General features: G+C 38.9%; 1 protein-coding gene across 4 annotated transcripts in view; it reads left to right on the top strand.

Annotated features, from left to right (window-relative positions):
* Window positions 1-19,601, top strand: part of tbck (TBC1 domain containing kinase) — a 278,142-nt gene that overhangs the window by 28,655 nt on the left and 229,886 nt on the right. For all 4 annotated transcript variants that reach the window (XM_069925750.1, XM_069925752.1, XM_069925751.1 and 1 more), the window contains 2 exons: window positions 17,749-17,863; window positions 19,053-19,126. In XM_069925750.1, the coding sequence (XP_069781851.1) occupies window positions 17,749-17,863; window positions 19,053-19,126 (189 nt within the window). The remainder of the gene's footprint in view (window positions 1-17,748; window positions 17,864-19,052; window positions 19,127-19,601) is intronic.

Here is a 19,601-nt window from a genome sequence, read left to right as displayed (position 1 = left end):
TTTTATCCATCCTTGTGTGACTGCCCTCTGTGCTCTAGAGGTGCGAAACACTGACCATAAAATTCATCTAGCCTCTAGCTCCCTCACTGCAGAGGTACATGGCTACTCTCTTGCCGATCTGTCGATTAAGGACACTGAATATAAAGATTTCCAATTGCTAGTCTTACCCAATCTCTGTGCCCCTGTGATCTTAAGACTGGATTTCCAGTGCCAGCAAGAAAGTGTAACCCTAGCTTACAATGAACCTCATCCACCTCTGTTAGTTGGACAACCCTCCTGCAACCTCTCAATGCTGAGAGTGTCCCCATCGCGACTATTCACCAATCTCTCACCTGATTGCAGACACATAGCAACCAAGAGCCAGCGCTACTTTCTGACGACAGGTCATTCATCTACTTAGACAACATCACAATATGCGGCTACAACCTACAGGACCACAATGTTAATCTCGACAAATTTCTCGAAATTACCAACAATCTAAGCCTCAAGTACAATGAACAAAAATGCACCTTCCGTGCAACTAAATTGTCTATCCTGGGCTGAGGTTCAAAATGATGTGATCAGCCCAGATCCTGACTGAATGTGCCCTCTCCTGGAACTACTGGTTCCTACAACTCATAAAGTCCTTAAAAGATGTCTAGGATATTTCTCCTACTATGCCCAATGGGTACCTCGCTAAGCCGACAAACCCCAACCCCCTTATCAAAATGTCCTCTTTCCCCATCTCTGAACAAGCACTGGCTGCTTTCACTAATATCAGGCAAGACATTGCCAGAGCTTCCATGCATGCCGTCGATGAATCTAAACCATTCCAAGTGGAAAGAGATGCCTCAGATTTTGCCCTAGCTGCTACCTTAAATCAAGCAGGCAGACCCATTGTCTTCTTCTCCCGCACCCTGCAGGGCCCTGAAGTACAACATTCATCGGTTGAGAAAGAGGCTCAGGCAATTTTCAAAGCTGTCAGACTCTGGCGACACTATCTAGTGGTACAGTTCACCCTGGTAACTGACCAACAATCAATGGCTTTCATGTTCAACAATCAGGCTCGTAGCAAAATTAAAAATGACAAAATACTCCACTGGAAATTAGAACTATCAACCTTCAACTATGACATCCTGTACTGCCCAGGCAAACTCAATTAACCTTCTGACGCCCTATCTAGAAGTACTTGTGCCTCTCCAAATTTCAAACATTACACAATCAATTATGCTATCCTGGGGTATCAAGGCTCTACTACTTTGTGAAATCCCGCAACCTCCCTTACACCATTGATGAGGTTCGCACGGTCACTGGCAATTGCCAAATCTGCACAGAGTGCAAACCACAGTTCTACCGACCACCACACTAACCTCATCAAATCCACCCGTCCCTTTGAACGCCTCAGCATTGACTTCAAAGGATCCCTATCTTCCACCAATGTCAAGACATACATCATCACCATTTTCAATGAATTCTCCCATTTCCCTCTCGCAATTCCCTTCAAAGAAACTTCCATCACTACAGTGATAAAGTGCCTCAATCACCTTTTCTCCCTCTCTTCGGTTACCCAGAATACATACACAGTGACAGGGGTTCCTCCTTCATGGGTGACGAACTCTGCCAATACCTGCTAGCAAGAGGCATTGTTAGCAGCTGTACCACTAGCTACAGCCCACAAGTAGAGAAAGAGAACTCCACAACCCCTGGAACCATGCTGCTCAAGTGTCATGTGAGACCCCACAAATTAGATCTTTTAGTCAAACCTGTTCAAGTCCTCCATGCCAACCCATATAATGCTTTTGTTGTTTTTCCAGTCGGGAGGGAGGACACTGTGTCTTTCCAGCACCTCACACCAGTTGGGGCTCCTGAGTCTCCACCTCTACCCCAGGCTCCACCACATCAAACACCTAGCCCACCTACACAAGTATCGCTCGGTATCCAGCCACAATTGTCGATCCCACTTGCGTACTCTTCACCTTGCCATGTCTATTTTCTTCCACAGGAATCTAAACCCAGACCTACAAATGATAGTACTGAATCTCCATCCACAACACCATCATTTCTGCCATCCCCTGTGACACCCACCACTGGACCTTCTCCAGCTCAGGTACCACCACCACAAGAGTCTCCAACTCAAATCTCACCATGCCAGGAGTTGAGACAGTCCAAATATCACATCAAGCCGCCAGACAGACTGAACCTGTAATTGTAACTATAAATACTCCAATTGTATACCCTTAATTTAGCCTTGGTCCATTATTTTACCAGTCTGTCATGGCTGGTTTCCATTTTTTTTAAAAAGGGGGGAGACAATGTAGTGATCCCTGGTATTGCATGCATGTATGTAGTATGTAGTTGCTTGTAGGTGCTCTCTGCTAATTGGTATGGAGGACTGGTACTATAGGATGACTAGGGGGAAGTAGCCCCCTTGCTTGCACATTAGTGTTCCTGTTCACTGCTCTCAGCTCAGATTGGGACTAGCGTTGTCGATGGCTAACATTGCCATGTTCTTGCTAATAAAAGCTTATGTTATTGGCATACTCCTGTTTCATGAGTTATTGACTGAAGTTCAGAAGGGCTGATGAGGAGCTGAGATGGAAGAGATGGAGAGGAAGTCTGTGTCATTGCCCCAGTACATTTTTTCTCACTGCAGTTTTGCACCATCCCTCCAAGCAACTTCCTGTTGGGGTGGAGCTAATTGGAATTGATCAAGGTATGCACCTGCACTTCAGAATCAAAATTAGCAGTTTATGAAGAAACCCACCCTCACCTTCTCTGGGCAGCAAATGAGATGTGCAGAATTAACTCATATCCTCAAAATATCTCCATTAATTTGAATTATCAACTTGTACACAGTCAGCTCAAAGAAATTTAAGGGGTATTATCTATTCTGACACTTGAACACAAGTTCGGCTATATTAATTTCATATTTGATGTGTTAACTATGGGATAGTGGGTCAATTTTAATAAAATATCCCATCAGTAAGAGACCATCATCTACAGTAGAAGCCCAAAAAATCTGAACTGCCTGGGGATTGGGTCAGTCTAGAATTTTGGATTTTCTGGATTCTCAGTCAGTACTTTTAAAATTCCAATCTAAAGAGGAATAAAGATGAACAGGTAAATTTGCTAATTTATTGATGAGCAAATACAGCATGCTTCATTTACCAAAATGAGCAGTTTTAAAGAAAAGAGTGGTCACTTGTTGCCGTTGTGTACCTGTGGCGCTTACGCAGCATGCACGCACACAGAGGCCTGCTAAATTTTAAAAGTTTTCGAAAAGTCTGGATTTTTGGGTGGTCCAGATTTGTGGCATCCAGATTTTTGGACTTCTACTGTATCTCCTTTCCATTGAACTGCAGTTTTTATCTACAGAATTAATTATTAAGTCTCAATTCCTTCTACCATTTCCTCTTCTCATCAAGGGCCTACAGAAGAGAATTAGGATCTGCTAAATTGGGATACACTAAATTGATTTTTTCCACCTGCCACATCTCTTTACTGTTAATCCTTTTGGTCAAGCTTTTGTAATCAGCTACAATTTTCTTCCAGATTGTTTTTGTGGGTCCTTGGGTGTTGATCCTATAGATGGGACAAGTGATAGCTTGCAGGTGGGTGATAGATGATTAGTGAGATGATCCACATGTTACACAGGGCATCTATACTACAATGCATGGTTTCCTAGGTTCTCAATATGTTCCAAATGCTGCTTCTCTGCTTTGGAGTAGTCGTAGCTCAGAAATTTCCAGGAGTCCACAGTGATGTTGCTTCTTCAAGGATGCTTTGAGATATTATTTGATTTTTTTCCACTGTACATTTTGTAATCTCAAATCTTATTATAATGTTTTATGAGTCTGATGTGAAGCAAAATATCAGTATTTGAAAGTACCTTTCCCTCATTGTACTGAGCTTTCAAAAAAAAAGTTGAAACAAGTTTTAGTACATCAGGCAGCATTTATGGAGAGAGAAACAGTTAATGTTCCAGATGAAGGACTTTTCACCACTTTTGAACTGAGGATTGTCAGTTAATGAAGTAGGATCATATTTATTTTCATCCAAGATTATCAAAACACATTTTTTTTAAAAATGAAACATGATGTCTTTAGAAAGAACCAGTATTTATTATCCATTGGAAAATGTAGTTTGTGTTAGTAAGCCATTTTGGAGGCCAATTAAGTGACAACTTTATTGATATCTCAAGTTCTATAAGTGAAACAAGGGAAATTTCCATCCTAAACCAAATTATTTTCAAGACAAAGACAGAAAATGCTCAGAATACTTTGCATCTGTGTAGCAAAACATATCAGGTCTGTTCACTGATCTGCTGAATCTCCCTGGTATTTTCTGTTTTTATTTCAGATTTCCAGCATTTGCCATTTTTTGCTTTGGCTTTTTTCTTTTTAAAATATGTTTACTGATATTCAATTAAAAAATGAACAATACAATTATGATATGTGCTACAGAACTAGTAAAAAAAAGTTACAATAATGTAGAATTCCAGAAGTACAATAGCACAAACATAATAATACGATAAAAACTACCCAAAATAAAGATAAATTCTAAACTCCTTCCCCTAAGCAAGGTAGACAATTAAAAATTCAAGTAGCAGAATCTTGGAGCGAGACAACACTATGCCAAAATTCCAAATCAACACTAACTCTGAAGGTTATGATAGTCGTCCATAAACAAGCCCGATATCATTTGGAATTTAATATTTGAATCAATAACAGCATATCAAATTTTTTCCAAGTTTGAACAAGATTTAATATCTCTTAGCCATTGTGCATGCGTAGATGAAATATTGTCTTTCCATTTAATCAAAATTTCACATCTGGCCATTAACAAAGAAAAGGATAAAATGTGATGTTGAATTGAAGTTAGTATAGCCTCATCATCACAAAGTATTCCAAAAAGAGTGCTTTGGCTTTTAAGACAGTCTGGTAGTTTCTTTGTACTTGTTCCTTTTTTTTGAATATTTTATTTAAATTCCACATGTATTAATCCAAATACAGAATATATCAATCATGCACTTTAATATGTATAATTTCATCCTCCATATCCCTCCCACCCCTTCCCCCCAATAATAAACCAAAAAAAGAAATGAAAAGGTAGAAAAGAAGGAAAAACTAAACAGAAAATAAAAAGTGAGAAAAAAAAAGAACACACCTGATTATTAAAATTTTCATAATTTAATTGAACTTGTATCTTGATATTTTAATCATACATACATTAATTAATTGACTTCAAGGAGCTGATAATGTTCTCAGAGGTCTAGGGGATAGCTTTTATAAATTAATACCTACAATTTGTAAATATGGACACCAAATTTTCAAGAAGGAAACATAGGTGTTTCTTAAATTATATGTAATCTTCACGAGAGGTATACAACTACGAATTTCAGCATGCCATTTATCCAATCCCAAATGTGAATCCAATTTCCATGTTACTGCTAGACATTTCCTTACAACTGCTAATGCAATTTTCACAAATCTTTTTGAAACAGATTAAATTTCATTTTAGACATCCCAGATACATTATCTAATAGGAAAAGCATAGGATTTTTTTAATATAATTTTTTTATTTTTCACACTGTGAACCATATCAACAAAAATATATACAAATGTTTCTCATTACACAGTGGAATTTTCTCCCTTTTACCCCCCCCCCCCCCACCACCCTCCCTCCCCCCCTTCCCACACCCCTCCAAAACCAATAAATATTCAACATATACAATACAATAAAACCATTAAACAATGTCTTCACACAATGAAAAATAAACAAGAAAAATGTGTCATCACACTGGATCAAGTCGTTTTGTCTTCTTATCATTTTAGGGGATGGAGGTCCAAGGCAAGCCCTTTCTGTTATGTCCATGTATGGTTCCCAAATTTGTTCAAATAATGTGATTTTATTTTTTAAATTATATGTTTTTTCCAATGGAATACATTTATTCATTTCCATGTACCATTGCTGTATTCTCAGGCTCTCTTCCATTTTCCAAGTTGACATTAAACATTTTTTTGCTACTGCTAAGGCTCATAGTAAATCTTTTTTGCACTTTATCCAATTTGAGGCCTAATTTCTTACTTCTCATGTTACTTAGAAGAAAGATCTCTGGATTTTTTGGGATGTTATTTTTTGTGATTTTATTTAATATCTGATTTAGATCTTCCCAAAGCATTTTCACTTTCGTACATGCCTAAATTGCATGTACTGTTGTTCCCATTTCCTTCTTACAGTGAAAACATCTATCTGATAATGTTAGATCCCATTCTTTTAACTTTTGAGGCGTTATATATAACCTGTGTAACCAATTATACCGTATCATGCGTAACCTTGTGTTTATTGTATTCTTCATAGTTCAAGAACATAATTTTCCCATGCTTCATTTTTTATCTTTATGTTTAAATCCTTTTCCCACTTTTGTTTAGGTTTATAGCTTATTTCATCATTTTCCTTATCTTGCTGCTTAATGTACATGTTTGTTATAAATCTTTTAATTATCATTGTTTCTGTAATCACATATTCAAAGCTGCTTCCTTCTGGTAATCTCAGTGTTTCTCAATTTATCCTTTAAATAAGATTTCAGATGATGATATGCAAACATTGTACCATGAGCTATTCTATATTTATACTTCAACTGTTCAAATGTTAATAAATTATTTCCCAAAAAAACAATTTTCTATTCTTTTAATTCCTTTTCTCTCCCATTCTCTAAAGGAAAGGTTATCTATTGTAAAAGGGATTAGTGGGTTTTGTGTCAATAACAATTTTGGTATTTGGTAATGCATTTTTTTTTCCTTTCTAAGTGGATCTTCTTCCATATATTAAGTAAATGATGCAATACTGGTGAGCTTTTATATTGCACCAGCTTTTCATCCCACTTACAAAATATATGTTCAGGTACCTTCCCCCCTATTTTATCTAGTTCTATCTTAGTCCAGTCTGGTTTTTCCCTTGTCTGGTAAAAATCTGATGAATACCTTAATTGTGCTGTTCTATAATAATTTTTAAAGTTTGGTAACTGCAAACCACCTTGGTTATACCTCTCTGTTAATTTATCTAACGTTACCCTCAGTTTCCTTCCTTTCCACAAAAATTTCCTTATTATTCTCTTTAGTTCATTAAAGAATTTCTCTGTTAAGGGAATTGGCAATGATTGAAATAAGTATTGTATCCTTGGGAGGACATTCATTTTAATGCAATTTACTCTCCCTATCAATGTTTGCGGAAATTCTTTCCAATGTTCTAAGTCTTCCTGCAACTTCTTTATGAGTGGCTGATAATTTAGTTTGTACCGGTGGCTTAAGTTATTATCTAACCTGATACCTAGGTTATTGCCATTTGAATGGTGATTCTTTTTTAAATTCTGTATAATCCGCATTACTCATTGGCATCACTTCACTTTTATTTGCGTTGATCTTGTACCCCGATATTTCTCCATACTCCTTCAATTTCTTATGTAATTCTTTTATTGATATTTCTGGTTCTGTTATGTATACTATGATGTAATCTGCAAATAAGCTGATTTTATACACCTCCTCCTTTATTTTTATCCCTTTTATTTTATTTTCTGTTCTTATCAGTTCTGCCAATGGTTCTATTGCTAAGGGGAATAATGGACATCCTTGTCTAGTTGACCTACTTAATTAAAATTGGCTCGATACATCTCCATTTACTGTTACCTTCACCAATGGTCCATTATATAATGCTTTAATTCAATTATATTTTTCTGGTAGATTGAACTTCTGTAATGCTTTAAATAAATAGTTCCAGTCTACTCTGTCAAAGGCTTTTTCTGCATCTAAAGCAACACCCACTGTTGGCTTCTTATTTCCTTGAACTGCATGAATTAGATTAATAAGTTTACAGACATTATCCGCTGTTCGTCTTTTCTTAATAAATCCAATTTGATCTTGTTTTACTAGTTTTGGTACACAATCGGCCAATCTGTATGCTAATAATTTTGCTATTATCTTATAATCTGAGTTAAGTAGAGATATTGGTCTCTATAATGCTAGTGTTAATGGATCCTTCCCCATCTTTGGTATTACAATGAGGGGGATAGTGGACATCCCTGTCTAGTTGACCTACTTAATTTAAAGTGACTCGATACATATCCATTTTCTGCTACCCTTGCCAACGGTCCAATTTATATATTTTTCTGGTAGATTGATCTTCTGTAATACTTTAAATAAGTAGGTCCACTCTACTCTGTCGAAGGCTTTTTCTGCGTCTAGAGCAACAGCCACTATTGGTTTCTTATTTCCTTGAACTGCATGGATTAGATTAATAAGTTTACAGACATTGTCTGCTGTTTGTCTTTTCCAGTTTGATCTTGTTTTACTGTTTTTGGTACACAATCGGCCAATCTGTTAGCTAACAATTTCGCTATTATCTTATAGTCTGAATTAAGTAGAAATGTTGGTCTATATGATGCTGGTGTTAATGGGTCCTTCCACGTCTTTGGTATTACTGTAATTATTGCTGTCTTACATGAATCTGGCAAGTTTTGTATTTCTTCTATGTGGTTCATTACTTCCATGTATAAAATTCTGTTGGAAATCCATCCTCTCCCGGTGTTTTATTGTTCAGCAGCTTTTTAAATATATCCTGTACTTCCTCTCTTTCAAATGGTTTTATTAGTTTGTTTTATTTCCCCTTCTTGTAATTTTGGCAGTTCAATTTTGAGCTAAAAATTCCTTTATTTTGTCATCTTTCCCCTCATTCTCAGTTTGATACAATTGTTCATAAAATTCCTTAAAATTTTCATTATCTCTGTTAGTTATATGTAATTTGATTGTCTTTTTTCCTTGATGCCAGTATCGTTCTTTTAGCTTGTTCTGTTTTAAGTTGCCAGGCTAATATTTTATGTGTTTTTTCTCCCAGTTTGTAATACTTTTGCTTTGTTTTCATTATGTTCTTCTCCACCTAGTACATTTGTAATGTTTCGTATTTAATTTTCCGTTCGCCAATTCTCTCCTTTTCATTATATCATCCCTTTTTACTATTTTCTTTTCTGTACTTACTATCTCCCTTTCCAAATGCTCTATTTCCTGATTGTAGTCCTTTTTCATCTTAGTTACATAACTTATTATCTGCCCTCCAATGAAGGTTTTCATTGCGTCCCATAATATAAATTTGTCTTTAACTGATTCCGTGTTTATTTCAAAATATGTTTTAATTTGGCATTCAATAAGCTCTCTAAATTCCTGCCTTTTAAGTAGCATGGAGTTTAACCTCCATCTATATGTTCTTGGTGGGATGTCCTCCAGTTCTATTGCTAATAACAGGGGTGAATGATCAGATAGTAATCTAGCTTTATACTCAGTTTTCCTAACTCTCCCTTGAATATGGGCCGACGACATAAACATATCAATCCTTGAGTATGTTTTATGCCTACTCGAATAATATGAATATTCCTTCTCTCTTGGGTGCTGCCTCCTCCATATTTCCATAAGTTTCATTTCCTGCATTGACTTAACTATAAAGTTGGCCACTTTATTATTTTTGCTTGTCTTTTGTCCAGTTTTATCCAACATTGGATCCAAAATAAGGTTAAAATCCCCTCCTATCAATATATTTCCTTGTGTATCTACAATCTTCAAAAAAATATCCTGCATTAACTTTTCATCCTCATTAGGTGCATATATATTGAGCAAATTCCAAAATTCTGAATATATCTGAGACACTTTATCATTACATACCTCCCTGCTGGATCTATTATTTCCTCCTCTAATTTTGATTGGTACAATTTTATTAATTAATATAACTACACCTCTAGCTTTTGAATTATATGATGCTGCCGCTACGTGTCCTACCCAGTCTCTCTTTAATTTGTTATGTTCCACTTCAGTTAGATGCGTTTCCTGCACAAATGCTATATCTATTTTTTTCTTTTTTCAGTAAATTTAATAGCCTCTTCCTTTTAATTTCCTTTTAATTTCAATCTTCTTCAGCATGATGCTGAACCAAGCCATGAAAGACCCCAACAATGAAGACGCTGTTTACATCCGGTACCGCACGGATGGCAGTCTCTTCAATCTGAGGCGCCTGCAAGCTCACACCAAGACACAAGAGAAACTTGTCCGTGAACTACTCTTTGCAGACGATGCCGCTTTAGTTGCCCATTCAGAGCCAGCTCTTCAGCGCTTGACGTCCTGCTTTGCGGAAACTGCCAAAATGTTTGGCCTGGAAGTCAGCCTGAAGAAAACTGAGGTCCTCCATCAGCCAGCTCCCCACCATGACTACCAGCCCCCCCACATCTCCATCGGGCACACAAAACTCAAAACGGTCAACCAGTTTACCTATCTCGGCTGCACCATTTCATCAGATGCAAGGATCGACAATGAGATAGACAACAGACTCGCCAAGGCAAATAGCGCCTTTGGAAGACTACACAAAAGAGTCTGGAAAAACAACCAACTGAAAAACCTCACAAAGATAAGCGTATACATAGCCGTTGTCATACCCACACTCCTGTTCGGCTCCGAATCATGGGTCCTCTACCGGCACCACCTACGGCTCCTAGAACGCTTCCACCAGCGTTGTCTCCGCTCCATCCTCAACATCCATTGGAGTGCTTACATCCCTAACGTTGAAGTACTCGAGATGGCAGAGGTCGACAGCATCGAGTCCACGCTGCTGAAGATCCAGCTGCGCTGGATGGGTCACGTCTCCAGAATGGAGGACCATCGCCTTCCCAAGATCGTGTTATACGGCGAGCTCTCCACTGGCCATCGTGACAGAGGTGCACCAAAGAAAAGGTACAAGGACTGCCTAAAGAAATCTCTTGGTGCCTGCCACATTGACCACCGCCAGTGGGCTGATAACGCCTCAAACCGTGCATCTTGGCGCCTCACAGTTTGGCGGGCAGCAACCTCCTTTGAAGAAGACCGCAGAGCCCACCTCACTGACAAAAGGCAAAGGAGGAAAAACCCAACACCCAACCCCAACCAACCAATTTTCCCCTGCAACCGCTGCAATCGTGTCTGCCTGTCCCGCATCGGACTTGTCAGCCACAAACGAGCCTGCAGCTGACGTGGACTTTTTACCCCCTCCATAAATCTTCGTCCGCGAAGCCAAGCCAAAGAAGATAGTCATATAGTTCAACGTGGCCATCTCATATCTTGTTTACACCTCATTTCCGCTTCCTCACCACCACCACCCTTTTCCCCATTTTCATCTCTGTTTTTCCTTTTTAAATTCAATGTATGAACACACATTGAAAACATAAAATACTCCAACAACTCCCACATCCAATATTACCTTAACCCCAAATGCCTCCCCCCTCACCACAACTCCCCTTTCCATTTGGATTACGATCCTCTTCGCAAGCGTCAACTGATTTCGCAGTGATGGTTATTCTCTTCCCCCCAACCCCCCAGAAAACACTTTTTTTACACATATAACAAAGCTCTCCCTTTTTTCCCCTTCCATCCTTCCCTTCTCTTTTCCTTCTTTAGTTCTTTACATATACATTGTTTTTACATCTTTATATATACTTTATCGCAGATCTTCATTCTTATTACATTTCTTCATCTCTCCTTCTGTCCTGCAAACGTTCTTCAAATTCTTGAGCTTCCTCCGGATCCGAGAAAAGTTGGTTTTGCTCCCCGGGGATAAATATTTTGAGCACAGCTGGATGTCTTAACATAAATTTATAACCTTTTTTACATAGGATCGATTTTGCTGTATTAAACTCCTTCCTCTTCTTTAAGAGTTCAAAACTTATGTCTGGGTAAAAAAATATTTTTTGACCCTTGTATTCCAATGGTTTATTATCTTCTCTAATTTTATTCCTTGCCTGCTCCAGTATATTTTCTCTTGTCATATATCTAAAAATTTTACTAAGATGGATCTTGGTTTTTGATGTATCTGTGGTTTCGGAGCTAGTGCTCTGTGTGCCCTTTCTATTTCCATTTCTTCCTGCATTTCTGTCGTTCCCAGTACCTTCGGGATCCATGCTTTTATAAATTCCTTCATATCTGTGCCTTCTTCATCTTCCTTTAGGCCCACTATTTTTATGTTGTTTCTCCTACTATAATTTTCCAACATATCAATTTTCTGAGCTAACAACTCTTGTGTCTCTTTAATTTTTTTGTCACTTTCTTCCGATTTTCCTCTTGTCGTTTACTTCCATTTCTACAGCCGTTTCTTGTTCTTCCACATTTTCTACTCTTTTCCCTATTTCTGTCATGTCTAGTTCTAATCTTTGCACTTTATCTTCTGTTCTTTTCATTTTTCTTTTAATTGCACTAAATTCTAATGACAACCACTCTTTTAATGCTCTCATTTGTTCTTCAAAAAAGGCTTTATCTATATTCTGTCCATTGTTTTACCTTCTATTTCTCTGTTAAGATCTTGGTTTTCTTCTTCCTCTTCTTCTGTGTCTGTACCTGTGTTTGTGTCTTCTTCTTCTCTTCTTTGTATCTGTATCTCTTCTGATTTTCCTGATGAGTTGCTTGTCTCACTTTGTTGGACCTCTTGCTGTTGGTCCTCTCTTTCTGAGCTGCTCATCTGTCGGGCCTCCTGCTGCTGCTCCTCATGCTGTTCACCCCGTTGACTTTCTTTTTCACCTGGTACTTCACTCCCTCTCCTACCACCTTCCTCATCTTCCAGCTGAGAGCCCTGGTGTCGGGTGTCCCTCAGCTGGTCGCGCTGTGGTTGCCCACTCCTCAGCTGAGCCCCCTTCACGTCGGTGTTTTCTTTTACCTTAGATTGCGTACTGCTCATGCGCGACTCCTCACGCATGCACAGTTGTGCACTTTTGTTTGGCTCAGAGAGCCATTTTTGTAGTCCACCGATTGGGGGCTCATGACTCTGCAGGGTTGACACCAACCTCAGAGAATGGACGTTCTTCGCCACCATGGCTCCCTGTTCCTTCGTGCAGATAAGGCCGCCTTCTTTCTTTTCTGGTGACTTCTTTTTTTCCCTTTGTTTTTACTTTTTCCTTCTTGGGGTCCATCTTCTTTCTCTTCTCTGCAACTTTATCTTTTATTTCTTATATTTTATATTTGCTGAACGTTGTCTTTTCTTGACTTTTTTCTTTTTTTCTGGAGAGGGCAAGTTTTACCCTACCGGCCACTACCCAATCACATGACTCCCCCTGAAAACCATAGGATCTTGAGGAAATTTAACTCCTGTTACCCATTCTAAAAATGCTTCTAGTTCCATCCAAAACTGTCTTAATTTTGAACATGACCATGTGGAATGTAAAGAAAAAAGGTACCTGTCTCTTGATTGTACCTGAAAAACTTATGCGATAAATCTGATTTCAGTCTATATAATTTCTGTGGGGTAATATACAATTGATGTAAGAAATTATGCTATACTAATCTATATCTAACATTTATTGTATTTGTCATACTATCATGACAGAGTTGTAACCAATTTCTCTCCCCAGTACTAATATTTAAATCCATTTCCCATCTCTGCTTAGATCTATGAATTCCTTCTTTTCACATTCCTTTTTGCAACAATGCATGCATAGCTAAAATACATTTTTTAACAAATTTATTACCAATCAAAATTTCTATCTCACTCCTTTCAGACAATAACATTACTGGACCTAATTTATCACATTAATGTTGTTATTATCAAATAAAGGCATATTTTTCATGATCAAATGTCATTAATTTTCCCTCTTCAAAACCATCCATTATTTCCTTAATTCCTTTATAAAACCAAATGTCAAACAGCCAATTATTCATTGTAAATTGAATGTCTATTCTGTGTCTTTCTTTGAGGAAGAGAGAAACCAACATGGATTAAAAGAGAGATGGATAAAATAGGAGAGATGACGTATGAAGATTTTATTTATAAATGGGACACGAGATTAATAACTGGAGATAGGGATACTCCATTACTGAAACATTTGAATGTTGGAAATGGAAACATGGAATAATGTAATCTTAAAGAGAGAAATCTCATTTGTGCTGTTTCATATTAATAATTATAATTTGGAAGTTGTAACCTTCCCATGTTAATTTTTCTAATGAAGCCCTCAGCATTTTACCCTTTCAAAGAAACTTTCTTATGTATTTATTCAATACTTGAAAAACTTTTGTGGGGCAGATATAGGTGATGATAACCTTGTAACCTTGGAAAAATATTCATCTTCATACAGTTAACTCTGCCTAGTAAAGCTATAGGTAAATCCATCCATTTTTTTTAGATCCTCATAAATTTTTTTATGTAAAGGATTGTAATTCAAATTAAATATGTTATTTAAATTATTATCTATTAGAATCCTGTAGCAGCTGCTACTGCTGGAGAGGTTACACTCAAAGAAGAGGCACACACTAAGGGAGTGAATTGAGCACTGGTTTATTGTGCTGGCAACTCTATTTATAAAGGGCTCAGAAGCCCATCTCTGACATCATCATGCCACCCGACTGGTGGGATTACGATCAGGTTCCTGGGATTGGTTGTTTCGTGCTATCTGGGGAGCAGCCAATCAGTGAGCCCCTCTTATCCCCAGGTGTGGCTTCATCCCTAGTCCCACTCGATTGGCTGTCGCTGGACAGCCCATTGGAGTGGGGTGCTACAGCCTTGTGCTGCTGAGTTGGGCACCGACTTCGAAGAGTGTAGCCCATCTCAACCGGCTGTGTAGGCTGTGGGCTCCTGGTGTTGGATCACCGCTTTGGGCATGGCGCATTTGGCGGTCTACTACATGACCTCCCCCAGAATCCATGCTAGGTGAGGCCTTGAGTTTGGGATGCCTGCCCCTTCTGTGTGGGGGTGGGCATGGATTGTGTGGTCAGCGTCAAGGAATGCCGGCTTGAGCCAGTCCAGGGTGAAAGACTTGTTTCTCCTCCCAATATCCAAAAGACACGTTGACCCATCGTGTCATATAATTTTGTATGGGCCTTTGTAAGGTCTCTGTCGTGGGGGGGGGGGGGGGGGTTCAGTGCCCCACGTCTGACAAATACATATTTACAAGTCTCAAGTTCTTTAGATATGAATGTCACCCATGAGCTGTACTGCTTTGGCTGTGTCGGGATGAGTGTGCCCAGGCGGTCCCGCAGGTGGGTCAAGGCGGCCACAGGGAAATCTTCCCGATTGTCTTTAGCAGCCAAGAATTTCCCCAGAATCACTAATAGTGCTCTGTACACCATTTTGGCTGCAGAAACTTCTAGGTCCTCTTTAAGAGTGGCCCAGATCCCCAGGAGTACCCATGGGAGCTCATCCACCCAGTTCGGGCCATTGATTCAGGCCATGAGAACTGCTTTAAGGTGTCGATGGAATCGCTCCTCCAAAGCATTGGCTTAAGGGAGGTAAGCCGTGGTATAGTATGATGAATTGAAGGATTTTATAATAGCTTGTTCATTTGTTAATTTGTGAGTTCTGATAGTTCCGTGTTCGACTTATTAAGTAAAAGTACAAGGCATCTGACTATACAGGACTGCTAATTCATTTAAAGTAAACTTTTTTTCATTTTATGTCATACAAGGCTTTTATAAGGAATCCTTAAAAGTGAAAATTTTGATTGCTGCTATGGGGAAATCTGTTTTGCATTTTCTCCCTTTGGTATGGATTTCCATTAACAGGACTTCATAAATCTTCATAAATACAAGTGATTTCATAACTGGTAGGTGGAGCACTTTGCTCCAAAGAGCAATGTGTGAGTCTGACCATCACAGACCAGGTAGTGGCAAAATCAAGAAGCTCTAAACCTCAACAGAGTATTTGCCATTTCCAGTGTCATGCATATCTGGAACATAGCACTAAACTTAACTCAAACGTTGGGAAGATTTGCTGTCAGTCTCATTAAGAATGAGTGGAGTTAGCAAATCTTCAAATAGGTTACGTGGAACCACAGAGGGAGCAGACTATTAATCAATTGGATTCAAACCAAAGCTCAGGGGTAACTGGAAAGATTAATTCATGGATGGCTTCTTGTGTTGCCAGACAATGCCGTGACATTGACAGCATCTCAAGGGCTTTGTGTTTGTGTGTGTGGTGTGTGCGACATACGCCTTTGCCAATGGGAATGCAAGGAGAATACATTTTATTTACAGTAACATCCAATGTTAAGGTTGGCACTGATATAACAGGTTGCATAAAAGCCAGCCATCTTGCAAAGGACTTGACTTTACACCCAAACGAGACTGCAGCTTTTCAAATGACCACACATCACCCTGGCATCTTATCCTTCATACATGTATTTGCTTTGAACTTAAATGTCTCAATGCTATCTGATTAAATTACTGCCTCTGCAATGGTTTCCAAATTCTCACCCCCTGTCCAGAGAAATTCTTATAGAGTTTATTATTTGATGCATTGATGATTACAATATATTTATGCAACCTTGTTCTGGATTCACTTACAATGGGAAACAATTTTTTGCATCCCTGCAATCAGTTACTTTCATAATTAAATAATTTGTCTTCAGCAGTAACTTAAGATGAATATGCCTTCAACTTCTGCCTAATAATGTGTCTTGAAGGAAATTTGTTACACTTCTTTAAATAATTAATTGATACTCATTGCTGGAGTCCATTTAGTTTCATTTTAATTTAGAGATATATCACGGTAACATGTCCTTCTGGCCCACATGTCTGCACCCCCAAAATACACCTATGTGAATAATAAACCTTTTAAACTAAACTTTTTTTAATGTGGGATGCAACTGGAGCACCTGGAGGAAATGTACGTGGACACAGGAAGAATGTACAAACTCACAGTCAACACCAGATTCGAACCCAGGCCACTGATGCTGTCATCTTTTTCTTTGGCTTGGCTTCACGGACGAAGATTTATGGAGGGGGTAAATGTCCACGTCAGCTGCAGGCTCGTTTGTGGCTGACAAGTCCGATGCGGGACAGGCAGACACAGTTGCAGGGGAAAATTGGTTGGTTGGGGTTGGGTGTTGGGTTTTTCCTCCTTTGCCTTTTGTCAGTGAGGTGGGCTCTGCGGTCTTCTTCAAAGGAGGTTGCTGCCCGCCAAACTGTGAGGCGCCAAGATGCACGGTTTGAGGCGATATCAGCCCACTGGCGGTGGTCAATGTGGCAGGCACCAAGAGATTTCTTTAGGCAGTCCTTGTACCTTTTCTTTGGTGCACCTCTGTCACGGTGGCCAGTGGAGAGCTCACCATAACACGATCTTGGGAAGGCGATGGTCCTCCATTCTGGAGACGTGACCCACCCAGCGCAGCTGGATCTTCAGCAGCGTGGACTCGATGTTGTCGACCTCTGCCATCTCGAGTACTTCGACGTTAGGGATGAAAGCGCTCCAATGAATGTTGAGGATGGAGCGGAGACAACGCTGGTGGAAGCGTTCTAGGAGCCGTAGGTGATGCCGGAAGAGGACCCATGATTCGGAGCCGAACAGGAGTGTGGGTATGACAACGGCTCTGTATACGCTTATCTTTGTGAGGTTTTTCAGTTGGTTGTTTTTCCAGACTCTTTTGTGTAGTCTTCCAAAGGCACTATTTGCCTTGGCGAGTCTGTTGTCTATAGCATTGTGCTAACCACAATGCTTTCATTACCTTGATGTGGTATGATTGTAATAAGAAATACAACAGGTGTTTGAAACCCTCCAAAGTGTTCACTTGTTTGTGCTGTAGAAAGTAAGCATTCCTTATTTCCCAAACCAAAATCACTGGATGCAAATGCCACCTGGAGGCAAAAAGCCCAAATGACAGAAACTATTAAAACAATTTTTTTAAACTAATAGTAATTTCATGTCTATCTATTGTTTGGAGAGGAAAAGATAATTCTTAAAAATGTAATTATATTGCATTTGACTTTCCTTATTATCTTATAGCCCTGGAAGGGTGCTGCAAATAGGCTTTGAAGTGTTGGAAGGACTAGAATATATGAACAAACATGGAATGGTTCACCGAGCACTTGCACTGCACAATATTCTTTTGGATTGTGAGGTAAGGTGATGATAATATTTACCTCTTTATGGTGAACATTATGCTTTATAAATGGGTTGTAAAGTAAAGCTCAGATACTCTGGTTCAAATTGTTGGGACACCTCAATGGTCTGGAATGTGATGCTGAGATCCAGAGTGCAAAAAGCCACTGGGGTCCAGATACCCAGCTGGAGCTGGAGTTGGTGTCTGGACTACCAGGACTCAGTGATTAAGGATAGGTTTGCAGCTGGACCAGCACCCAGGGTGCTTGAATCATTCCTGGTCTATTTAAGCATTCTGAATTAACTGTACAAGTAAAAATAATGAAATTAAAGTGTGTCCACAACTAATGATCTGGAAAATCTGCTTACAGCACTACCAGAGACCCAAGGGTAATTAATTAATGGAGTTTTAATGAATATCCAGTATTACTAATGCCTGTGCTGATAGTAGGGTGCTGGAAATTCAGTTGTGTTATGCCACTTTTTGGAATATTTGAGAAAATAGCATTCATATCCTAGAGTGACCTAACCTGTTGAGCAGGTTCAGGGATTACCTTAGATTTTGAAGTGGTCTGAGACTGGAAATCGTTTTATGGGCATCACAGCCAGAGGAGCAAGTTTCAGGATGGCTAGTTTCAGTGAGGTGGGTTTAAAATGGTCAGTTTTGGGCACACGGTTCAAACAGCAAATCTTAGAGTCTTGTGCTTTCAGACCCTCCTCTCAAAAGTGGCTCCTTCCCATGTGCCATCGGGTGATAATGGAGAGATTTGTTTTTTGATCAGATCGAGATATAGAGTTTCATAGTTCAGAAATGAGAGAAGTGAAGGAGACCTGTGATGTGGTATTCACCAAGAAGTTACAAGGCTGAGATAAACTTCTCTGGTATGAATTGTTTATAATCTTTATATGAATTGCAGAAAATACTGTTGCAGCATTAATGAGATTCCCATTACATGACTGAATTGTTGGCATATATTAAATTAGTCTACATTTGTGGACCTGATCTTTCTGTCAGAAAGTTTTGGAAAAGTATAGTATGCTTCTTTTGTTGAAGGAAACTACCTAATTGAAAGCATAATCTTTGGCAACATATTCTTCATATGATGGTGAGCATATTTCAACTGAAAGGCTACTTGAATGATCTACCTAATTCATATAGCATGCATTGTAGGGAACATGATTTTAATGTATATTTTTTCTGCTTACAGGGTCACATTAAACTGAGCAAGTTTGGTCTGTATCACATGACTGGTTACAATACTGATGTCGACTTTCCTATTGGGTAAGAATTTGACTAGAATTCAGAGTTAGACCTATCCAGCATGGTGTATACATGTTTGATGGGAGCATATATGAAAAAAAATCATTTAGTAGGTTTTAGTAGTACACCAAATGTTGTATTAAGTATCAGTTGGAATGTTTACTTTCCTGAGGTTGATCATAAAGGTCATCAAAGTCAACATTGATGAAGCTGAAACATCGACCTGAAACATTATTAAATTGTTTTCTCCATTCCTTGTTCAACCAGCTGAGTTTCTCCAGCTGATTTCTTTTCATCATGAAGTAAATCCCACTTCCGAGATCTGATCTAGTTTGATACTATGATGCAGTGCTGAGGGATGACATGCTGTCAGAGATGCCTCCTTTTAGATAAGATGCTTGTTAACATGAGGCCCTGTTGGCTATAAAAAGATCCTGGCATCGTGGCATTCTGGCAGATGTTAACCCCTGTCAAACTCTGTTGTTTAAATACACCT

Source organism: Narcine bancroftii, chromosome 3, assembly GCF_036971445.1.
Source record: "Narcine bancroftii isolate sNarBan1 chromosome 3, sNarBan1.hap1, whole genome shotgun sequence".
Classification (NCBI taxonomy): Eukaryota; Metazoa; Chordata; class Chondrichthyes; order Torpediniformes; family Narcinidae; genus Narcine; species Narcine bancroftii.
This window is presented reverse-complemented; position numbering and strand designations above follow the sequence as displayed.